This window comes from Coturnix japonica, chromosome 5 (assembly GCF_054131305.1).
Source record: "Coturnix japonica strain WE chromosome 5, WE-NBRP24, whole genome shotgun sequence".
NCBI lineage: Eukaryota > Metazoa > Chordata > Aves > Galliformes > Phasianidae > Coturnix > Coturnix japonica.
In genome coordinates, this window is record NC_140667.1 from 30,745,384 (window position 1) to 30,767,500 (window position 22,117).

At 32.2% G+C, this 22,117-nt stretch overlaps 2 protein-coding genes across 21 annotated transcripts in view; one reads left to right on the forward strand and one right to left on the reverse strand.

Moving 5' to 3' along the window:
- Nucleotides 1-22,117, forward strand: part of LOC146760743 (uncharacterized) — a 136,825-nt gene that overhangs the window by 86,210 nt on the left and 28,498 nt on the right. For 4 of the 5 annotated variants that reach the window (XR_014947176.1, XR_014947179.1, XR_014947177.1 and 1 more), the window contains exons 3-4: nucleotides 1,719-1,850; nucleotides 6,062-6,529. The gene's annotated coding sequence lies outside the window, so the exon portion shown is untranslated. Of the gene's footprint in view, nucleotides 1-1,718; nucleotides 1,851-6,061; nucleotides 6,530-22,117 lie in introns of those variants that run through there. The other variant, XR_014947175.1, reaches the window with a different exon arrangement.
- The window catches only part of CDIN1 (CDAN1 interacting nuclease 1), a 109,519-nt gene that overhangs the window by 42,934 nt on the left and 44,468 nt on the right, over nucleotides 1-22,117 (reverse strand). For 4 of the 16 annotated variants that reach the window (XM_085550394.1, XM_015864890.3, XM_015864889.3 and 1 more), the window contains 5 exons: nucleotides 21,287-21,366; nucleotides 20,876-20,925; nucleotides 18,290-18,357; nucleotides 13,869-13,934; nucleotides 12,474-12,579 (listed from right to left, as the gene is read on the reverse strand). In XM_085550394.1, the coding sequence (XP_085406520.1) occupies nucleotides 12,474-12,579; nucleotides 13,869-13,934; nucleotides 18,290-18,357; nucleotides 20,876-20,925; nucleotides 21,287-21,343 (347 nt within the window). In that variant the 5' untranslated portion in view covers nucleotides 21,344-21,366. Of the gene's footprint in view, nucleotides 1-3,223; nucleotides 4,255-5,192; nucleotides 5,367-12,473; nucleotides 12,580-13,868; nucleotides 13,970-18,289; nucleotides 18,365-19,481; nucleotides 19,614-20,875; nucleotides 20,926-21,286; nucleotides 21,367-22,117 lie in introns of those variants that run through there. The other 12 variants (XM_085550392.1, XM_015864888.3, XM_085550391.1 and 9 more) reach the window with 9 other exon arrangements.

Sequence of the window (22,117 nt, forward strand, 5' to 3'; positions counted from 1 at the left end):
AACCATTATTACATGTAAATTAAGTTACCTTCAGTTTGCCAGTAGTATAATTCAGTAGTGCAGAACAAATGCTTAACTAACCTTTTCAACATACCCCACAAACAAGAACACTAACGGCAAGTGAAATGAGAAGAAAACAAAACAAAAAATAAATTAGAAATATACTCTGAAACATATTGTCACAGTATACAACAGACAATTTTGACTAATAGGTAACATATTATTCTGTGGGTAATTGTGATAATGCAATTTTACATTAAGAAGCCAGAGAAAACAAAGCAAAACAAACAAACAACAACAACAAAAACCACAACAAAAAAAACCCAAGCAGTAGAAGAAAAGGCAAAATCACTCATTTAAGAAAACCTGAAATATGCTCTAATTTGGTAGTAAATCAAAGCTACAGGACATGTATCTATACACAAACAAAAAAATGCTATCACTGCTGTGAGGACAGCAGAATGTTTTCACAGCTATTTTTTTTCATGCTTGGAAGCATACATTACTCGTAACACAGTTACATTCTGAAATTTTATAACATTTTGGATTTCTTTCAGATGAGAAGTCCATTTTATTGTTTTTTAATTAAATGTATTTCCCTGAAAGGTCTTTGAAAGCTCTACAAACTACCTTGCATTTTATTATTGCTGACAGTTATCTAAACCACGCTTGAATGCCCTCTTTATCCTTTAGTGAACAATTGAAAGATCATATGCTAAAAAGACTTGTGCTTTCTCTTCTTCTAACCCTATAATTAAGGCATTTTAATACATTTCTTCATAGTAATTAAGAGAGCACAATGTTAAAAATTAATGCAATGAGACAATTTTCAGTTTAACAACCATAAATACAACATAAATTTGTCTCAATTGTAGTTATGAAATAAGTCTTGAAATCACATGATGAGATTACCGAATTGTCAAGATTTTGCTTTTGCTGTCTAATGGTATTTAAGTGATGTATGGCAGCCTGACAATACTATAGTGTTGTTACACACCCTACAAGAGAGGTAAACATTTCTGTCACACACTCAGATTCCACTGGTTTCAGTATGTTTTTTGTTTACCTTATATATACATCTATTAATAAGTAGTATTGCTGGAATATGCTAAATAGATGAAAAAAGGGACGAAAAGAAGTGAGACAGACACATGAAGGGAAAAATAATCATAAGATGATTGGAAAAATCTTGGTATATAATGTAAAATACCACTGCAATAGCATCTACTTACAGCAGTACTTTACTAATGCTTAGAATCAAGATTTTCTTAGTTTTGATTTTTTTTCTGAAACAGGATTTTCTTATCTTCACGTGTCACACATTTTTGCAACAGACATGTTAAGCATTTTTTTAAGACTGTGAAAGGAATTTATTCTTTCTAAGTACATCAGTTTTTAAGACACCAATTAAATATAGGATGCATTCGTGTTATAGCTCACCATTACAGAGATTTTCCAAAAGGTGTTACTAATGAGCAACTCATACAGCTCATCTTTTAAAACTATACCAAGTTTTTTGAGGTAAAAGTTTTATATACTTTCTTAACTACATGTTTAAAACCACAGTGCAGCATAAAGCAAGAAGATTACAGGATTTTTTTTATTTTTTTATTTTTTTAAGATAGACATGAAAAAAAAGTTGCTCTCCTGAAGATTTTCCAGAGTTGTCAGAATGTTATATTATAAACAACCTTATTAGTCCTTTATAATTACAATAGGTACCTCTGGACAAGATCGAGCACACATGACAAATGCTTCTGACTTCTTTTTAAATCGAACCTGGAAGGTCATCGCTGAACAAACAGAATTCTATACAACCGTGGCCATAAATTGTGAAAGCTAACGATAAGGTAAGATTTTTTGATATTAAAAATTAAAATTATTTTGTTCAGACTCCTCTGTATAAAATAAAAAACTAAGAGGATTAAGTAGTTTAAAAAACAATAAGCCGCCAAAGAAAAAGAAATCCTTCAAACTATTACCACACCTTTTCTTTCTGCAGATGAACACATATTTTAATACTTTTGACATGTCTTTAATTTTCATTTATTTATTTATTTATTTATTTATTTTGTAAATATGTTCTTAAAGATAATTTCTCAATGAGAGTTTATCCAAATCTGCATTTATTCTGTTTAGCTTTATGATGTGTTATAAAAAACTGCCTCAAATCTAAGGGATTTCCTAGTTGTTATCCTCAAATGAAATCAGAAAAAGTACAACATACTACTGTGCATTTGTCCTACCATTTTTATTTTGCTTTAGGGTCATTTAACAGTACTGGTAGTTTTGGATTAAATTTAATTTGTATGGAGTTAAACAGTAACTTAAGTGACTGCAACTAGAAACCAACTGACGGATCTCACTTCTAAATCTCGTATTTCAATTTGGAGAGGAAATGTACGGATTGAATTAGAAAGCTGTAAACTCTTGATGAGAATTAGTGGTATAAAACAAAAGAAATTGAAACCTGCAGTTATTTTCCTTACAGTTAGGCTGAATTACATTGTAAATCAACAAAGATTTGGATAGTGTCCAAATAAGCAGCTTTACATTAAAAAGGTTCTAACATAGCATTGAGCATACAATTTGAAACAAATACGAATATGAAATATTAATGACTTTAAAAAGAACCATCTGAGAAGAACTACAGTAAAATTATGAAAATTCAAGCAGAGGAAATTTAAACTGAAATGTATGATGGGCAATTAAGTACCTATTTTGACAATTCTAAGTGGTCAAGTTTTTAAAGTATGACACAGAAACCTTAACCTATCTATATATGAGTGATAAATGAGGCATTTTGTGTCATTACATTCCCATAAATCACATTCTTTAACTGCTGATGGCTTTTATCAGGTCTAACCTTTTCAAGCTTCTATCAGAGTGCTAACATTTTCAACTTTGACACATATGCAGTTTACAAATTCTGCAGCTGATTAACTCTGGACAGAAGCTCACTGCCACTACTGTCTTCTTCAAGTTGGGTTACAGCTTCAGTGTCTCAAAAACTAACATGCATCCTTTACATGTCACAAAATCTCACTTAAGGTATTGAGCTGTGTTGTGAAAGATAATATTTCTTTTGCAACAAATAAATGAGAATGTACTTTCAAATTTACTCTTCTACTCAGAGCCTGAAATATGTATACTTTTAATTATTCTAACTAGCACATTCCAAATAAACAGAAATATTCAGAAGTCAGATATTAGTAAAATAAAATGATATGTTTTACATCATTTTATTATTTAAGTGAACTTGGGTTCAAATCAGTGCTCCTGAATAAATGAAAAACATTGTGATCAACATCTCTGACATAAAGAATAATAATTAAAAAAAATTATAAACTACTATTAGTGTGTACTGTATGTACTCTATTGCACTTATAAGCTGATCATGACCATTGTTCTTCAAATCATTTTGTAGGATTCCTCACTAAACTCCTATCTGAACTATCTTGTAAATTTCAAAGATTATAAATTGAAGTATCTTAAAACAGCAAATATCAAAGATTCAATTTCAGTATTATACCACAAAATGAGTGTAGCCATGATAAACTCAGGACAAAATAAATGCAAAAACAAAATAGAAATGCAATAAATAATGTTTTCTCCTTTACAAGGGAATCTAAATGTCTTAAGGAAAGCCTGCTTTCTTTAGGAACTAAAATTAAATTACATATTTGCACGACATACTCACTCTTTTTCTACATAAGTGATAAAATAATTGATAAAATCAGTCTAGATGTCTACCTTCAAAACCATTTTGACCTATCTATTTTATATAAGCAATGAGAAGAAGACAAGAATATAGTAGTGCTTTCTATCTCAGTAGTATTGGTACGCAGTAAGAACGGTAGAAAAATAAACATCTGCATTTTCACTTTTTAATTAAAAAATATGCAGAATATTATTTAATTCAGATGTTTTTAATTTACAGAAACAAGCAGTGAAACATTCAAGGAAATGCACTTGCAAGATGTAATTGATATAGACACTGAAACAAAGCTCAAGCTTAAAGAGATACTGTCTTTAATAATATTGGTTAGATTGAAGAAATTTTCATGTTAGCTATGTGACCACTGGAAGCCTGGTACTTCAGATGGTATTAGTTTTGATACGAGCTAACTAGACATCAGACCTAAATAATGAAACCTGAACAGACAGGTTTGGACCCTGCAAATAAGAATGTCCACAGAGGCTCTTGAGCAGCTGACTGTCCCTTGATGATAAACAACAAAACCTAGAAAAACACTGGGGGAAAGAGAATTGTTTTTTCAGAATCACAGCTAACATAGCCTTGTAAATATAATATGTAAGTTCTATTCATGACAAGTTTAAAAAAAAGTTATTTATTTAATTAAAAATGTCACACATCAGAGACACTGTGAAGTTAGACTTTTGACAATTTAGATGTAAATCTTGGGATGTCTGTAAGTACTCATGACAAAAGCATATTTATCATTTGAAATAAAAGGACATGATTTCTTGATGTTCATATCAAAGTCTTGTGATGGATGAGAGCACACTAAACAAATGACAAACCAGATGGAATACAGTTTCTTGCTATTTTGATTAGGGAATGGAAATGAAATCTCTTTTCCTAATTGACATACATACATTATAAAATCACACAAATACATAAATAAGTTGGTATAACACAATATCTATATTCAGGAGATTGGCGTATTCTTAAGTAGACATATTACAAATGTTAACTAAAATAAAGCTAATTTACTTTATGCAAGAAGCCTGAAAATCAAACACTAGCTTTAAACAAGTGTGCAATTAATTGCTTATCAATTTATACACTCAGAAATAATTTTATTTTTTTAATTTTTTTTTAAATTTTTTTTTTGTATTAAAACTCCACAGGTAATGAGAGCGAAACATTTTACCTTTCATCCTAATTAGTTTTTTACTTCCTTATTTCTAGGTTTAAAGTATGCTTAAATGAAATCATGCTTGTGTCATTTAAAGTTGCATAAAACTATTGTAAGCATTATTGAAAACTAAGATGTGGAAATTTTATGTGGGATGAAGCTTCAGATCAGATTTTTATTGCTACCTTTTATATTTTTGATACTCAAGTCATCTTATGTAACTGCCGGGCATTATTTTTACCCAAAACGTATCAAAACTCTTATGCACTTGCTTAACAAAAATTCTCAAGCATCAACAGTTTTACTTACTAAGTATGAGAGTCACAGCTGTTGTTAGTAAGGCAGGCAAGACTTTGTTCAATTTGTAGATCTGCATGCAGTGGCAAGGTCCAATGAGGGCCAATGATACTTTCACAAAAGTACTTGTCAAACAATGGTGACATCTGGCTCCTTGAGATCAATCTTTCCCTTTCTCCTTTTCCACTACAATTTCACAATGAGTTACAATGAGTAATTCCTCAGAAAAATACTCTATAGTCACTCTAGTTCTAAAAATGAAAACTCACTTTGCTAGCTGGAGAGCTACTGATAGACATACTTGTTTATACCTGTTCTGCTGTGATTATGAAAATTATAGATAGAATATATATCTAGATTATCTATATATATTATAGATAGAATCTATAATATATATAGTATTTATTATAGATAGAATGCACGTAAATGAAAAACAAAGACATCTACAGCCCAGACTAATTGAATATATATATATATATATTTAATAGAAGAGTCCTCCACATATAATTTTCAAAAATTTACAAGAAGTAACATTTTATAATCTACAGAAAAGCAGGCAACCAAACTTAAATCAAACTGTGACACTGAGGGGGAAATTTGATAATAAAAATGAAAATATTTTGCATGCTTTTTTTTTTTTTTTTTTTAAATTGTTAAAGTGATTTTTACCTAAACCTTTGAGTGGAAATGCAATTGAAGTCAAGAATGATACAAATGCCTGTTTGAATTGTGGTGTTTATAAAAATACATTGGCACCAACAACTGTTTTGCTCTGCTGCTCAGAAACCCTAGTAAGACACATCTGATGATGTGTTTAATGCAACTTATCCATATACCCTGTTACCCTTTGTGCCTTTTATAATGTGAGATTACTCCCTTAGGAAAGCAGATACCTGTGCTCTGAGACATGAATCTACACTATAATCTCCCAGCATAAACAGGATACGAGCAGTTTCATTATGTACTTCTCAGATACGTCTTTAACCAGGAGAAACTACGCTCACAGAGGCTGAAAGGTAATCTCGGACTCCTCAGTACAACTGTATTTCTTTTCCACTAAGCCAAGATTTCCTAGAAATAAGGAATTTGTGCAACTGTGCAAATGTGAGTGCTACCCATTAGCCAGTCAGGGACTACTGAACCTACTCATTTTACACCTCAAATTTCTCTTAGACTGTATACTACTCTCACCAGTCTCCTGTTTTTACATGGTTTATTTACTGTGAGTCCTACACTTAATTGGCTATTGACACTGTTTACTTTTTTCCTATATTAGTACAAATGGTTTTATATCAAGATATAGTAGTTTATCATTCAATATAATAAAGTGTGCTGAAGACATAACTAAATTCCTCCACCTCTTGGACCTTTTCTGAAAAATTTACTGGATACCCAATATATTTAATATTCAATAGCATGTGAGAATAATTTTTATGCAACTCTGATAGTTAGAAAGATAGATAACTCAATTATTAGATCATCTATCAAAATATTCAGATGTATAAGAGGCTACTAAAAAGATTGATGACTGAGAAAGTCCACTGATTCTCTAGCCATCATATTCACACATTTGGCTAGACAACATTTTTCGCTGCCTTCACGAGCAAGCTTCATTACTCATCACTTCACTGAAAAGAGTTTATTATGAGGCTGCCATCTTGGCAAGACTATTATTTAGATGATAAATGTTGGGGGAAAAATTGTGTCTAGAATTTTTTTTTAAGATGAGCTTTTTGACAGATAAAACAAACAGCATCTACATTTCTAATTAACTTAAATTTGGCATATACAAATACAGGTCAGTAAAGTATGATATGCTACTAGATTATCTTCTGCCTGAATCTTGTTCTTAATTTGTAAAATGTAAATGAACTAATTAGAAGAAAAGCAGCATTATTTGTGACAAAATGCTTCATCTATTTATTTGCTTTGTGACATTTATGATCAACTATAGTTCTTCATTCTAACTTCTTAGAGATAGATAATAACACTTTTACTAATTTATTAGGTTTCTGTTATTTTAAACCAAGTGAAAACTTGAGATTTCCGAAAGGAATAAAGCACAACAGATTTTGCAACATGCAGGTAAATTAGATGCCTGCCAGCTTAATTTCATTTTCAATATTATACTGTTTTTTTGTGTAGCATGAACAGTAGTAATGTACTATGAAGATACTACTCTCAGCATTCAAGTACCAGACTAACAAGAAAAATTAAACTGTTACCAGAAATCCCTATGTCCTTTCTGTCCAAGATGAAGAGTAATAATAATAAATTTGTGCTTCGTTCTCTAGTACTAAGAGTTAAATTTCGCCTTGTACTCCTACTTCCCTCCTCAATTGCCATTTGAAATAGATTAGACTAGCAAATACAGAGTTACCAAGTAACATGAAGCAAGGGGGAGTTGGTCATTCTTGAGTTTCAGCTCAGCAACTCGGCCTTGTTAAATAAAAATATATATGATATCATGGTTTATAGGAAGGGATTCTTTTTACTTTGCTTTGGTTTTAACCATTACTACGTAGATAAAGATTCAGCACTAAGAAATACATTGAAAATGTCAGATGTAAATGTCAATTAAAAATTACAAGGAATTCTGAAAGGTAAGGTCTGTGGGGGGTTGACATTCTTTGACATAGTGGAGTGTCTGCAACCAGGCCTTTGGCAAGCATAGCAGGATCTATGCTGTCAGCTCTTATTGTACAGAAACTTGGATGCTTGTCTAATCTGAATGAGAAATACCACGAAAATTGGAGTTGAAGCCTTGCAGTAATGTGGATGGAGGCTGAAAATACTCTATCTGCACTACATGAGTCTCTTGTGACATGATAATATTTAAGGCAGTCCAGAAAAATGTAAGGGAAAAATAATTTAAATAAAGCTGCATAGTGCTTCATTTGCTACTCTTTATGTTGAGCACGTAACAATCTTTAGTGGAAGTAGTTTAATGAAAATCCTATTTTGATATTTATATTAAATACAATATTTAAATACAATAAAACAGGAAAATTTATATTTAACTAACATCAATCATTCAAATATAAACAGAAATCTGTACACAGCATGGTCTGTTTGTTCTTTGTTTTAAAAAAATGAGTTCTGATACAAAATGAAACAAAATGATTAGCAAAACAATTAACATTGTAGCAATGCAAATCATGAGGTGTGGTCTTGATGGAAAATGTTTTCATGCTCTGTTATTTATTCACCTTATTAAGGAAGAGATGACTAATAACATGTAAACATATTTCTTCTGTGCTAAACTGGAAAAAAAGCTTTCATTAACTGCAGGTTAATTTTTATGCTTTTCATATCATTAAATAAATAAAACAACGATTCATGTCAAATACTTCCAGAAATAAGCTCAACATATGAAGAACACTTGTGAAATGCAGAGGTATACCTGCATGTGTGTACAGAAAGAACTAATAATTTTATCATATTTATAAATTAAAATATTGAAAATGGTAACCTAGCAGAAAGTATCACTGCTTTTGATTCTTGTTTTTGTTGTCTAGAAGCAAACATCTTAATTTGTGCTATTAAGGTGAGCAAGCTGCCATGGTACATTCTAAAAAAAAGTAAACGGCTTTAAAGAAACAACTTTACACAGTCCTAAGTTGTAAAAATCATCATAAATTTTCTTTCCACATCCACTTTTGTATGGGATTAATTTACTAATTCAAGTAGAGCCAAAATGAGAGAAGAAGCAGAGCAAAACCCAGCATGTGTGAAAATCTACAAGCATTAAATAGCTAAACAAACCCTAACTCCCTCAGTGTTGCAGTAAGGTCAGCATTGTACCAGTGTGTCAAAATATGTCAACAAACCATCATACTGCAAGAAGAAGAATGACCTTTCAGTTCTTTATGTTTGGGCTGCCAATGAAGCTTTGGATACTGGGTATGCATGAACAGTTTTCCTAGCCACTTGACAAACGCAACTCCCAAGGTTTCCTCCAAGTCAAGCTGTTATACCACTGGCTATCAACTCACCAGCACAACTTTTCAAACAATTTTCAATTGGTGAATATAGATCCTGTTATAGAACAGACATCCATAAGCCTACAGCATAATTCCCACTTTCCCTACCAACTACGATCAGTCAATTATTACTCAAACAGTCTTATGGTAACATACATCAAACAATTTTAAACTATGCTGCAGAAAAAAAAAAAGTACATCAATTAGATTTTCTGATTCAGTCTTTGCTTGCATATGGTTCATCGTTATAGTCAACTACAAACGAATTTGATCAGAACACTCTTCTGAAAAGGACCTAAAAGCAGATCAGCTAGTTTGCAACTGAAATGAAATCTTAAATATTTTTTTCTTTTCATATTTACCTGAAAAATTTTGCTAATCTGCCTTTTAGACAACAGCAGCCATGTCTATCAGCTCCCATTAAAACTCAAACAGTTGGAATGTTAATTTTTAATTAAACCTAGAAAAAAAATATAAAAATAGGTAATATGGAAAGAAAAAAATATATAATGTTCATTTAATCCTGAAATAATTTACAACTTATTCTTGGACCCTGTTTTAAAATGCAATCTATGTTATTTCAAGTTTGTGCTCTTCAAATTAGTTTTGGCTACAAAGACTAGTCAACAGTTTTTATCCTTAGGGTTACATTAAATACACCAAGGCAGACTACTGGACAATTAAAAGTGTGGCATCTCCTACATGTGCAACAAGCAATTATATTCTGCACATGCAATTGTCATGTTTACATGGTGGCGGTGTAAGCTGTAGATTGGTCAGTGAATGCGACTCTTTTGGAGGAAAAAAACATAGAAAGAAGGGATTTGATGACTATGTGAATCACTTTATACTAGATTTGTTCAATATGTAAAATAGCTTCCTCTTGGGCAACAGTCTGCAAAAACAGTCTGGGAATATGCAAGACTAAACTTCTTTTTTCCTACTCAATAGTGAAAACTCTCTATATCTAAAGAGTACTCTAAATTACATCTGTGCAAACCTACTGACAAAGTACACTGTGTGCATTTTTAATATGAAGCTTAATTTGAAGATGAGGTTGCAGTGTAGCACTGCAACTGAAAATTGCTTAACAATACCATTGATGTATGAGCCATAAAAAACCTTGCTAAGCTGTCCCTGCAGAACTCAGAGTAATAAAAAGGTGTTCTTTTGCACTGAGGTGAACAGACATGGTTGACTGAATCTAGGGAGCTGTTCTGTTAAATGAGAAAGTGCCATTTCTTTCCTGTCAGTATAGGCCTATTTAAGACTCTCACAGATTTAGTTAGCACAGACTACAGGATTTACTGAAACATACACATTACAGCAAACAAACCACAGCTACATTGAAAGCTTTCAGTCATATTCTGCGCAGAAAAAAATTTATATTTGTTACAAATGTGGAAAAAGATCCAGAAATTATTCTAGACCCACTTCTACTTTTCAGAGAAACAAACAAAAAAGAGCATAATGAAAAAGGTTTAAAAGCTATCACCTTTGTTCCTTTGATTTCAAAATATCAAGACATGTATTTCTATCCACATCTAGCAGGATAAAAAGCTTTTCTCTCCAATTTCAATTGAGTTTTAACTTCAGCTACCAGATTATGTTTACAAACCCCTGAAGTACAGACTGAGTGTCACAATACATCTGAACTGATGCATCTTCTCCAAAAGGAAGGAGATGCACAGGGTCAGATGAATTCTCTGAGTTATCACTTGAGAGATCCTTGGATAGACTGATCCATTAAATCATTCAAAACTGATTCACAGTTTGTTGAGTTATGCCTGTGCCTTTCCATTTAAACAGTCTCAGAGAGCAACAGAAGTTGACTAACTTACATGCAAACTAATCTGTCATCAAGTGTTCATTAACCTTTCAGTATCTAAGGGGGAGCTACAGGAAAGAAGGTGAGAGAACAAGGGAAAATTGCTTGAAGCTCGAAGAGGTTTAGGTTGGATTTAAGGAAAAAATATTTACAATGAGAATGACGAGGCACTGGAACAGGTTGCTTAGTGGTGTGGTCACTAAAGCCACCCTGTCCCTGGTGGCTTTCAAGGTGAGGCTGGATAAGGCCCTGGGCAACCTGATCTAGCTGTGGTGTCCTAGTTCATTGTCGGGGATTTAGGCTAGATGGCCTTCAGAGTTCCTTTTTAACTATAAGGATTCTATGATTCCATGATCAAGCCAACTGCCATTATATTAGAAAAAGCTTCAGTAATTCACAACTCAATTCAGAAGACATTGTGATAGCATTAGTTTGATCAAGCAGTACCAACAGGATTTGTATTTACAAAACAACAGCAACAAAAAACAAACAACCCAAATAACAAACAAAAAGAGAGCATACAATTATACCTTTTTCCAAGCTAAGGCTAGCAATTTTCACCTTAGCATTTTTTATACTCAAGGCAAAAAATGATGGACACCACAAACTAGCCACTGATAGCGGCATATGCTGTTAGTTACATGTTCAACCATTTTTGTACCATTTTCTCTACCCTCTCTTAGATTTCTCAGAGGCTGTCTGAACACTGAGAAGATCTATACTTTTACAAATCCTTTATTAAAACTATCATTTACATCTCTCACTGACTTCCTAAGTGTTCCACCACTTAAAGATGAGTATCTTATCATTATTAGTTTGGGATGAAAAATCTTCTAGTGAGAAGACTGCTATTACCTTGAAAAGATATACAACTATAAACAATAACAATCTTCCTTTTGTATTACTGACCTAATGTAACAGTCTTTAAAAGAAAGGATCTTTATGAAAATAAAATCAACATTCAAAAATTCTGTCCAGTGTGACTTCTCATATTCCTGCAAACACTTAACATTTATTAGTTTGAAAAGAATATAATATTATTATGTAAGATTTAGATAGCATATGAAAAGAACATTTTATCAAACAAAAATGAATCAGAATTGTGTTTGACACACATAGTAGGCAATATTTTTCTCATACAAGGCCTACTTGTTAGACAGTGAGGATTTTAAACTCAGTTTGGCATCTTGCAAGTATTAAAGAATCTTCCCTTAGTCAAGTACTAAAAAAAACTGAAATAAAACTTCTGTACCAAAGCACTTTATTTTGTTAACTAGCATCACTTTAAAAACACCATACATATCTGTTGCATGTTAGCACTGAAAATATTATTTTTCCACAAATACTTCAGCATTGAAATTTGACATACTAATTCATAAAATTCAAGATGTCAGATTAGTAAAATGTATTTTATTCACACGGCTTAATACAAAAGCCCAGTATCTTAAAAAAATAAAAAAAACCCTAATAACAGAAACATACCTATTCCAATAACTCCAAAACTGGTCCTGCAAGTAGGCCTGGTGGCTACTTTCATCACCAAATGAGGCTTTGCTTTCAATCCAGTGAATTATGTGTCCTTCAACAGCTAGGGTGACAGCAAAAAAAGTGAACTGCAAAAATCAGACTGAACAGTCTTAAGAATGTGTTTGGGAATACCCTGTTTAACCCCCAGTCTACCACATAATTCATGTTTATACATATTTACATATGTGTAAATACATTTTTCAAATATGTATACTGATAATGTTTTTTTAAAAAATAACACATATTATTTTAATGGATAATTATCTCAATTAAATATCATCTCATTCTAGATATTTGCCTTTCTTCTTAAACACAAACAATGTAAAGAAAGAGACCAGAAAAAGAGATCAGACTATGGAGCAACTGTGTCCTACTTTCAGCCTTACTTTAGTGAAAAGCAATTGAAGATGTCTGGTGATTATCAAGCAGTTAGTTAGTTAAGCTGCAAATGGTAGAGAATTCTTAGCCCACAGTAGAAGGTGTGATAACAGAAAGGAGGGTTACCAGAGATATATAACTGCCTCCCAACTTTTTCAAAATCAGTAATGCTTCAGCAAGAAGAATTTAGGAATAAGAATGGCTATGTGAAAGATCTGATATGGAAATTCTGTTTCTGGGATTTTCACTGATTGATGCCTTTCGGTATTTCTCGCAGGACAGAATTTGCAATATTAAAAAACACATTTATTTATTTATTTATTTATTTATTTATTTATTTATTTATTGGTGAAAGAAAGCCCTGTCTGAAACTGATAAACTAATTTTGCAGAAGAAATTGTGAAAATCACTCAAAAGGATCATCCGTTCTCTAGAAGGACAATGTGGAATAGCAGTACTGAGTTAAGGAAGCCTTTAAAAACTTTTTAGAAAGCTCTCATATCTACACATATACTTATCTACTGGATAAGAAAGACTACCATGCTGAAAGATTACATCTGAAGAACTGCTGTGGATAAAAATTTTTAATAGTATGCACTCAATTCCTTCTACCATGAATGAATTGGTTATCTGTAAGAATTCCTTCTCTTGTTAATATGAAGAACAAAAAAAGCAGTCATGAATATGGCTTTCATATAGGGCTTTAAGCCTTTTTATTTTCACTAATACCTGCAAACACCTGCCTAGTTTAGTTGTAAACAGATAAAGGAGAAGTCTACTTGTATTTTGGGTAATACTATTCTGACCCAAAGTAGATGATCTTAAAATTACTGAGTAAACACAAAAAAACCCTGAGAAATATTTAGTATCCTGTAACATACTTCATATTCTTATGTCTTAAGAAGTTGTATTACTTTAAGATAAACACTTCTATACAAAATAAAATAATAACAATTCTTTTCAAAGACTTACCTACTGGCACTTCTAAAATAAAGTCTGGTGTTTTGTCATAACCCTTTGCACGAAGCTGATCTTCGGCTACACAGAGAGAACAAGGCCTATTGTTTATAAAACTCTTCTATTAAGTAGACAGCAGTATAATTAATTTTATTTTAAATAAGAGTGTAAGAATTATTAATGCAGTCATACATATCTTTCTTATGCATGCAATGATGTGTCAGATTAAATGAACCTTTGTAGAAAACCTGAAGCATGGATATAAAAATGCTTCTTTGTCATCCCTGCATTTTTATGTCTTCATTATAAACATCATTAATTCAAGCTGTCATACAGTATTTTATAACCTCCAAATATTCAAAATAAAGAGATATATTCACTGATTGAAAGAAGAGTTTCCTCACATTAGGGAGCTGTTGAGATTAATCCTACCAACACCACAAATGTAGATATATTGCAGTTGCCTTCATGGCTTTATTTTAATGTTAACACTAAGGTGTTTAAAAAAAACAATCAAAAAAAGAAAAAAAAAAAACCACAAACAAGACAGTTCTTCTCTTCTAGAAATCCATTAAAGAAGTATTCCATGATTCTAAAATAAATTAATTATAATTAATTAATTAATTAATAAAAAATTAAGTAAAATTAATTAAACATGAAAAAATCAGATATTTTCTTAACACAAGCTATGCAACTCTACTGCTTCTGAATGAAAGCTGAACATTATAAGAAATGAGTAAGAAAGAAGAGAGCAAAAAAAGGATGCTTCTTTTAAAAAAGAAAAAAAAGCACAAAGCAAGCCCTCGCTATTTTTTAAACTACTGTCCTTGATTTCCAATACCATTACATAGGTATTTCCGAAACACCATTTCTCCATTAGATTTTGGAGTGACCTGGTCATTCAATTCCAGGCATGGCTTTTTGTCTTCACCGAAGCTCAACTAATGGCACAACCTAGTAACAAGTAAGGCTGTGTAGCCCCTTAACACCTACTGGGCTGTTGACATTGTCATGCATCCCATTCGCCTTTCTGCACCACCTTTGATTAAAATTAATGGTCCATTCTCACTGTTGGGTAGCTTATTTCCAATCCATTTATCAGGTTAGGACAGTAGTTTCATGGCCAATGTTCAGAACTCAGTTTTAGAATATTTTGTGCATATTCTGAAAGGTCAGCAATTTGAGTCCAAGCAAGGTTTTAATGACAAGAAAAATATATACACATAGAAAACAAAATATTTTAATATTGCCTAAAGCCTTCCTTCCCTTTCCTTGTTAAAGAAAAAAAAGACTGAAGTCTTTTTTTCCAGTACAGTGAACTAACTAATATTGCAAGTAGGACAGTAGTAATTCTGAAAAGTTGTACATTCAATTAAGTGTGAACTACAATGGTGGATTATTCTTTTTGACAGCTATAGTATTTCTTTTGAATTTTGACAGCATTTCTTCATAGTAAACACACTGCAGAGTAAATGCAGGTCTCTGGAATGCAACACTAATTTATATTACCTGGTCAGCTACTAAATTTTCGTAGGATTTGGAGGCAGACTTGACTGTTGGCTACTTTCAAACTTTGATTGTTAGATATATAGATAAAATATGTTTAGATTAGCAAGCTTCTGGCTTAATAGAAACAGTCTTAAAGTCACAGTATAAAAATGAATGTAATTCCTTTATCCTGAATAAAACGAACCCAGTTTCATCAAGCTCTTTTGCAATGTTTTAGAGAAGTCTAGAATGAATAAAAAGCTATCCCCACTGAAATTTTCATTTAGGGAATACGCAAACAGTAACAGTCCACAGAGTGCCAATCAGTTTGTATTTCCAACACATCTAGAGCGTCATCTTTACTTAACAATTAAAATTTGAGCAACCTGGTCTACTGAAAGATGCCCATGCCCATGGCAGGGGTTGGAATTTGATAATCTTTAAAGTCCCTTCCAACCCAAACCATTCTGTGATTCTATGAACTCATCACTGTTTTATACTAGCCTCTGGATACAACAAAGAAACCAAATGTTCTTCTAATGGTGCATCAATATGCAGCAACTGCACATTTTTTATTACAACAGAAAACACCAAACAGATTTCATGATTTATATCCAGGCTACTAAGGGACATCATGGTGGCTGCCAAAGAAGGTTAAGATTCTAGAAAGGTCAGTTATATACCCTCCCATTATAGCTAAAACCTTTCCTAGTATATTCTGGGGTAGGCAAAGACATGAAAAGATTGACTAAGGCCCTTTGTAAAACCTAGAAATTCCTGGCAATTCAGCAAGGCAAGTGAATCAGTGAGGAAGGGAAGGCAGTCAGCCTATTTTGAGAGATTGCTTTCACTGATTACATAAATCTCAAGAAAAGCACTAAAGACCTGAGAAGTGTTTCTGATCTAGAGAGGAAGTTATGAGCCCCTCATGAACTACGCATTACTAAAATGCAAAACCCATCAGTTTGCACAGGTTCCCAATCAATTTCTGGGAGAACCTGGAAGTGTTACTTTTGATCTGTAGGGTTTGAAAGCTATCCACTCTAAAAATTAATAATCTCTCTGCCCTTAAATGCTGCCAGGCTTTTTTTCTTCTGTAATATAGTCTCCCACGTAAAAATAACTGGTAGAAAGAAATTATTATCCTAGAAGAACAGAATACTGGAATGATACACTAACATGAAATGGCAGCAAGAATTTTGTTTCTTTCTTACATGGGTTAAAAAGTAACAGAATTGTAAGTGTAGCAAGCCTAGTCCCAAGCCAACTCCAACTCTGGAAATCCATCTTAGCCATAGCCAACCCTGAATCTGCTAACCTATAGGAAATACTGCCATCTCTACTATCTAGTAGTCCAGAATTTAATTTTTGAGAAAAAATTTAATGCACAGGTGTCAGAAAGATTCAGCTTACAGATTCATAGGAAAACCTTTTTTGTTTCTCTCTCTCTCTCTCCTTTTTTTTTTTTTTTTTTTTTTTTTTTCCTCAGTCACATCCAGAACCTCAGAGAATTCAATAGAAAGAAATAATAAATACATAATAATACATACTTTAAATCATGAGTGGATGATATATCACTATGCAAAAAATCTAAACAATAAATTAAACTCCCTCATTTATATCTTTTAATACTGACAAGTTAACCCATTCTAGACATTTTGATTTGACAGTACAAATTTCTTAGAGCTTATTTCTAAAGACAAAATTGATGTTTACCCAAGGTTATGAATCAATAAAATTTAAATCTGATTTGTGTACTATACAAGCTTGTACAAACAAACAAACAAACAAACAACAAAACAAAAACAAAAACAAAAACAAAACAAAAAAAAGATAATCATTGGGTTGAGGATCCATTAGTGAGTCATCTAGTCCATTCTCCTGTATCATGACAGGATTGATTTCATTTCCAACTTTGATTGATGAATGTCAAGTCTAGCCTTGAATTTTTCATTGAAGGTGATTCCATAACCTTCCCTGGCAGATTGTTTTATACTTATTGCGCCTAGAACAGTTCAGTATTTTAACTCTCCAATTACAGCTTAAGGCTATTATCTTTAATCTTTGAGCCACATAGGAAAAAATATTTTCTCACAATTTTGTAGTATCACTTGCAAGTTTGTATGTAACAGAAAAATAAGTTGCTCCTTAATCATATGGACCAACCTTTTAAAAATCTCAGTATTCTTCCTAATTTTTTCAATTTGTTTAAGGTTTCCAAAATCTTATCTTGAATCTATTTGTATTGGTAAAAACAGTTATATTCTTTAATTACACAAACTTAGTACAACACACATCTTTATAAAAAGTCAGGAAATCACTTTAATATTATCTAAACACATAAGGAATTCAAGGTTTATAATCACAATAGGAGAAACGATTTTTTAAATACTAATATTGTTTTAATGGTACTAACATACAACAAGTGTTGTGCAGGCTAAAAGGAAAACAACAGAAAACAACCTCCTAACTAATCTTTAAAATAACTTTAAATACAGGGACTTAAGTATTTGGAGGCAGTGGTAAAAAATCTGCAGAAACTGCACAGAAAGCCAAATGAGCGAATGTTCTAGCAGTTCTTTAATACATAAAGAATCTGGAAGCTAATATTTCTTATGATTCCTCCTAAGTCTCATAGATTACAGCTAATATCTCATGACACCAAAAGTAATCCTGCAGCAGATATTATAGCATTTTTTTCAGCTACTTATTCTATTAAATATTAATTGCAGGCCTGCGCATGTTCAGTATATATAAGGTATTAGGTAACTGAGTTCCTGCTCAGTTCTAAATCAATAAAAGATAACATGTACAGCATCAATCATTTTTTACTCTTCTTTTACTACCTAACACAAAGAGCACTGAGGCTTATTTTTTTCTTAAGTAAACAGTTCCGGAAAACTTTAAAGTTAAGGATTCACTGGCTAGCCTCTATCACCGATTCTTACCTATAAAGGAAAGATTTTTTTCCAAAAGCATTTCTCGCAGCAAGACTTCATGCTCATGTCCAATAGCACTGATAGCTTTAAGTTAAGAAATGGAAGATTACTTTGGAAAATAGCCAGTGCCACAACATAAAACATAGGTAAAGTAATTAATGATAAAATGTATTGGCCTTCACTTTCATTTTGCAGTAATTAATGATTTGAACACTATGATCACAGGTTTCTCACAGGGATCTGCAGAGGTATTTAGCACTTAGTGGAAATCAGACTATTGTACACAGCATCAACACACATTTTACAAAACTAAGATCCATTACATAACATTTTTTTCTGTACACTTATATTTGTACTATTTTTTCTCTCAAGATTTAAAATAAAGTGTAAACTTAAAACTGTGGCCACAGATTTTAAGCTGCTCCTTAATGATTTATGTATCAATTTTCTAATTTAGTAAAGAGTGAGACAAACTTTTTACTTTATATTCTGAAATTGTTAGGTACTTAATAAATATGAAACATATGAATACATATGAAACATCTGGAACAAAACATATTCTTAACTGATTTTTCAGAAGCATGTACTTAAGTCAGGGAAAAATGGAATTATATTATACAGTGAAGTCCTTTTTACTTCACTGACAGCCTGTTGATCCAAGGTACTATTCTTTGGAATATGCAAAAATGTCAAATATTTTTAACGTATCCATACATACAAAGTTGTAATCAACTGAAACTATATATTAAATTAAACTGTACTAGTAGTTGCAGAACAAAAATGTGGGCAAATGAAGAATGGCAAAAATGTTAAGAAAAATATCACAAACAGATTTTATAATGCACCATAAGCAGAAACATTTAGTCTATAGCAGTACCTGTTATTGACGTATGGCAATGACCATGAGGCAAAACTTGTAAATAACCTCACGAGCTATCTTCTACTCATGCAATCAAGCAGCCTAGTTTCCCGTAAGCATCTGAACTATTACTGAAAAATAGCCTCTTGGCATTTACAAAGAGGTTGACTTCATACTTTAGTCCATGCATATACAATTAGATAGTTATATTTAAAATCAATATGCAGTCCTTCAGAAGACATTATGCTTTTAAAACCTTAACTTTAAATTGATTTTTAACTATTTTATGCACCTCAAAATTAACATCTAATTCAGCAACATACTTGAAGATAATGCACTCACACAGCGAAGTATTAGGTTTTTCTGTACCAGAATGGAATTGAAAATCTCCCTCTATTATTCTCACCGATGTCACTGCATATTCAATAACTTAACTTGAGCCAGTACCTGGAGATGATAGGGAACACTACATAGACTGCAGATAACTTTTTCTTAAAAATTGTTATCATTATTTTTAAACATGACATTTTCAGAAGACTTTGCCAGATTGTTCACTGACAATAGCACCAAATTTTGGATTAAAAAATAATGAACAACTGTTTCAATAGTAGAACTTATTATATTAATCCTCTTTCAGAGAGCCATTCTTAATGTTGAACAGTTTCACCAAATACTTAAAAACGCACAAAAAAATCCTGAATCACAAATACAACTAGAACTCTGTCCTGCTGCTGTTAAACTTAATGGGAGTGGGACTATAGTAGATACCACGTAAATATTTGGAGTTAAAGGAACACATTTTAAGATATAACCACCACAAGCATCATTACTACAGGAAGTGCTTCTCATGCATAACTAATGATTACTGTTAGTTTCCTATCCTACTACTGAACAGTGAAATCCAAATCTTACTCCAAACTGAATGTAGAGATTTATGGAAGGATTCTCTCTGACCTGGGGCAAAGACTATGAATTTGAAATTGTTTGTTCAATAACAGATTGAAATAGGAGAGTTACTTATTTAGGAGTTTATTAATACAAGTTTCAGGTTACAAAAATAATTCCTACAAAATTTGAAATAAATACATAGTCCTGAAAACTCAGTGCTGTGTGGAGCTCCCCCAGTAGCCTCATAGGATCTCGAGGATCTCTAATCATGTCAACACTACCATAAAAAAATCTCATAAAATTCAAACAACACAATGCTTTTTTTTCTATGTCACTAGAAAGTTAGATTCATTTTAAAGAGTGCTAGTCAGACATCACATCACAACTTGAATGGCACTTGAAAACATTCTAAGTAAAATTCATATTCAAAACAAAGTAATGCCATGAAATTAACACTATCTGTGCAACTTATTAATCTAATCACAGAACAATTGAGATTGGAAGGTCCTTCAAGAGATCATCTAGTTTAACCTCACTGCTTGAAGCAGATTAAACTGGTCTTAACAGAAAACCAGATATGACTTTTGACTAATCAAAACCAAAGAGGTTCAATCAGGTATATGAATGTGTAGCCACCAAACTGACAGTTCCCATACTCCATCAGATTTTTTTTTAAGCAGTGTGAGAGAAAGCTTTGCGGTGACCCTCTAGCTGATTGAATGTAAAACAGAGGAGTATGAAATGTGTTTTGTGAAGCAGAACTTTATGTCAGGTTAAAGCTAGACACATCTCTTCCACACAGTCTAAGCTCGTCAATTGTGCACCTAAAATTTTATGGGAAAGGATACTGTTTGATGCAGTCCACCAGTGGTCCATAACAACAGTCATTCACAGTACACTGCAGACAAATAAGAGAAGTAGTATAGTGATGGGCAACTACAAAACCATTACAGTTAAACAGTATCTTAAAAACAGTAATTACTTTTCTTCAGAAAGGCTATCAGATGCTGTTCAGATTTAATCACAGAAAACAAAAACTGCATGCTTTTATTCACTATAAAAGCAAGCTATTAAAAAGTGAAATGTTCCCCTCACAAATATTGCCTTGCCATTTATGGTGCACCCTGACCTCAGTGATAGTTTACGATGACAGTAATTAAATGAGGTTTAAAATCTTTTACTCTGCTAGGCAGATAACAGCATTGCCACAGGAAAAAAATAAATAAATAAGAAAAGAAAAAGACAACTGTGATTAATACCTGATAGATTTGATTTGCTAGAACTCCATCTGGAATCTGAGACGGATCCCTTAGCATACTATTTATAAGCGTTTTGGATGCTAATGAAAAAGAAAAAAGAATAAAAACATAAAATCTGTTAGATTTGCTATCCACTTGAAATGAAGAGAGACCTGCTTTTATTAAGGAAAATATTGACAATTTTGACAATTTTTACAGTTATCCAGCCATCAACAACAAACCTATACATTTATTTCAATTTATCCACTCTTACATATGAACTCTAAAATTCGTAAAACACCAAAATATTTTATTAGCACAGAGTGAAAGCAGGCCCTTGTTTACTTACTCAGTTCCACTGGAAGTTTGTGCTTCAGAAGCATCATGTAGCTACTAATTAAATGGCTTAATATAAACAAAATGTAACTCAAAATAACCTACATTCTTATAAGACCTTAAAAAATACATAAAAGATCAAAATAACCTTTAAAAATGTGAACAGTTATAAGTATGTGATTGACTTGATGTTTCCAGCTTAGCAGTTCTGAAATGCATTTATTTGTACAGTGTCAACTCTTCTATTTGTATTTAAAAGTTGTCAAAGGCTTTTTGTGGTATTTTCAAATGTATAAATCAAAAACAAAAGAAATCATAGGTTAGGAGTATTTATCAGTCTTCTATTCAATGCTATCAATATCACAGTGAAAAGAAATAGCAGAAATCAGAAGATGTAGTTTATTTTCAAATGTGGATACAATCCTTTGAAGAGCTGGCATTCCGTTTTACCCACAGATAATTTATTTGGGTTGGTTGCCTATACCAATTAATTCCCCAAAGGAGTGGAAAGACTTT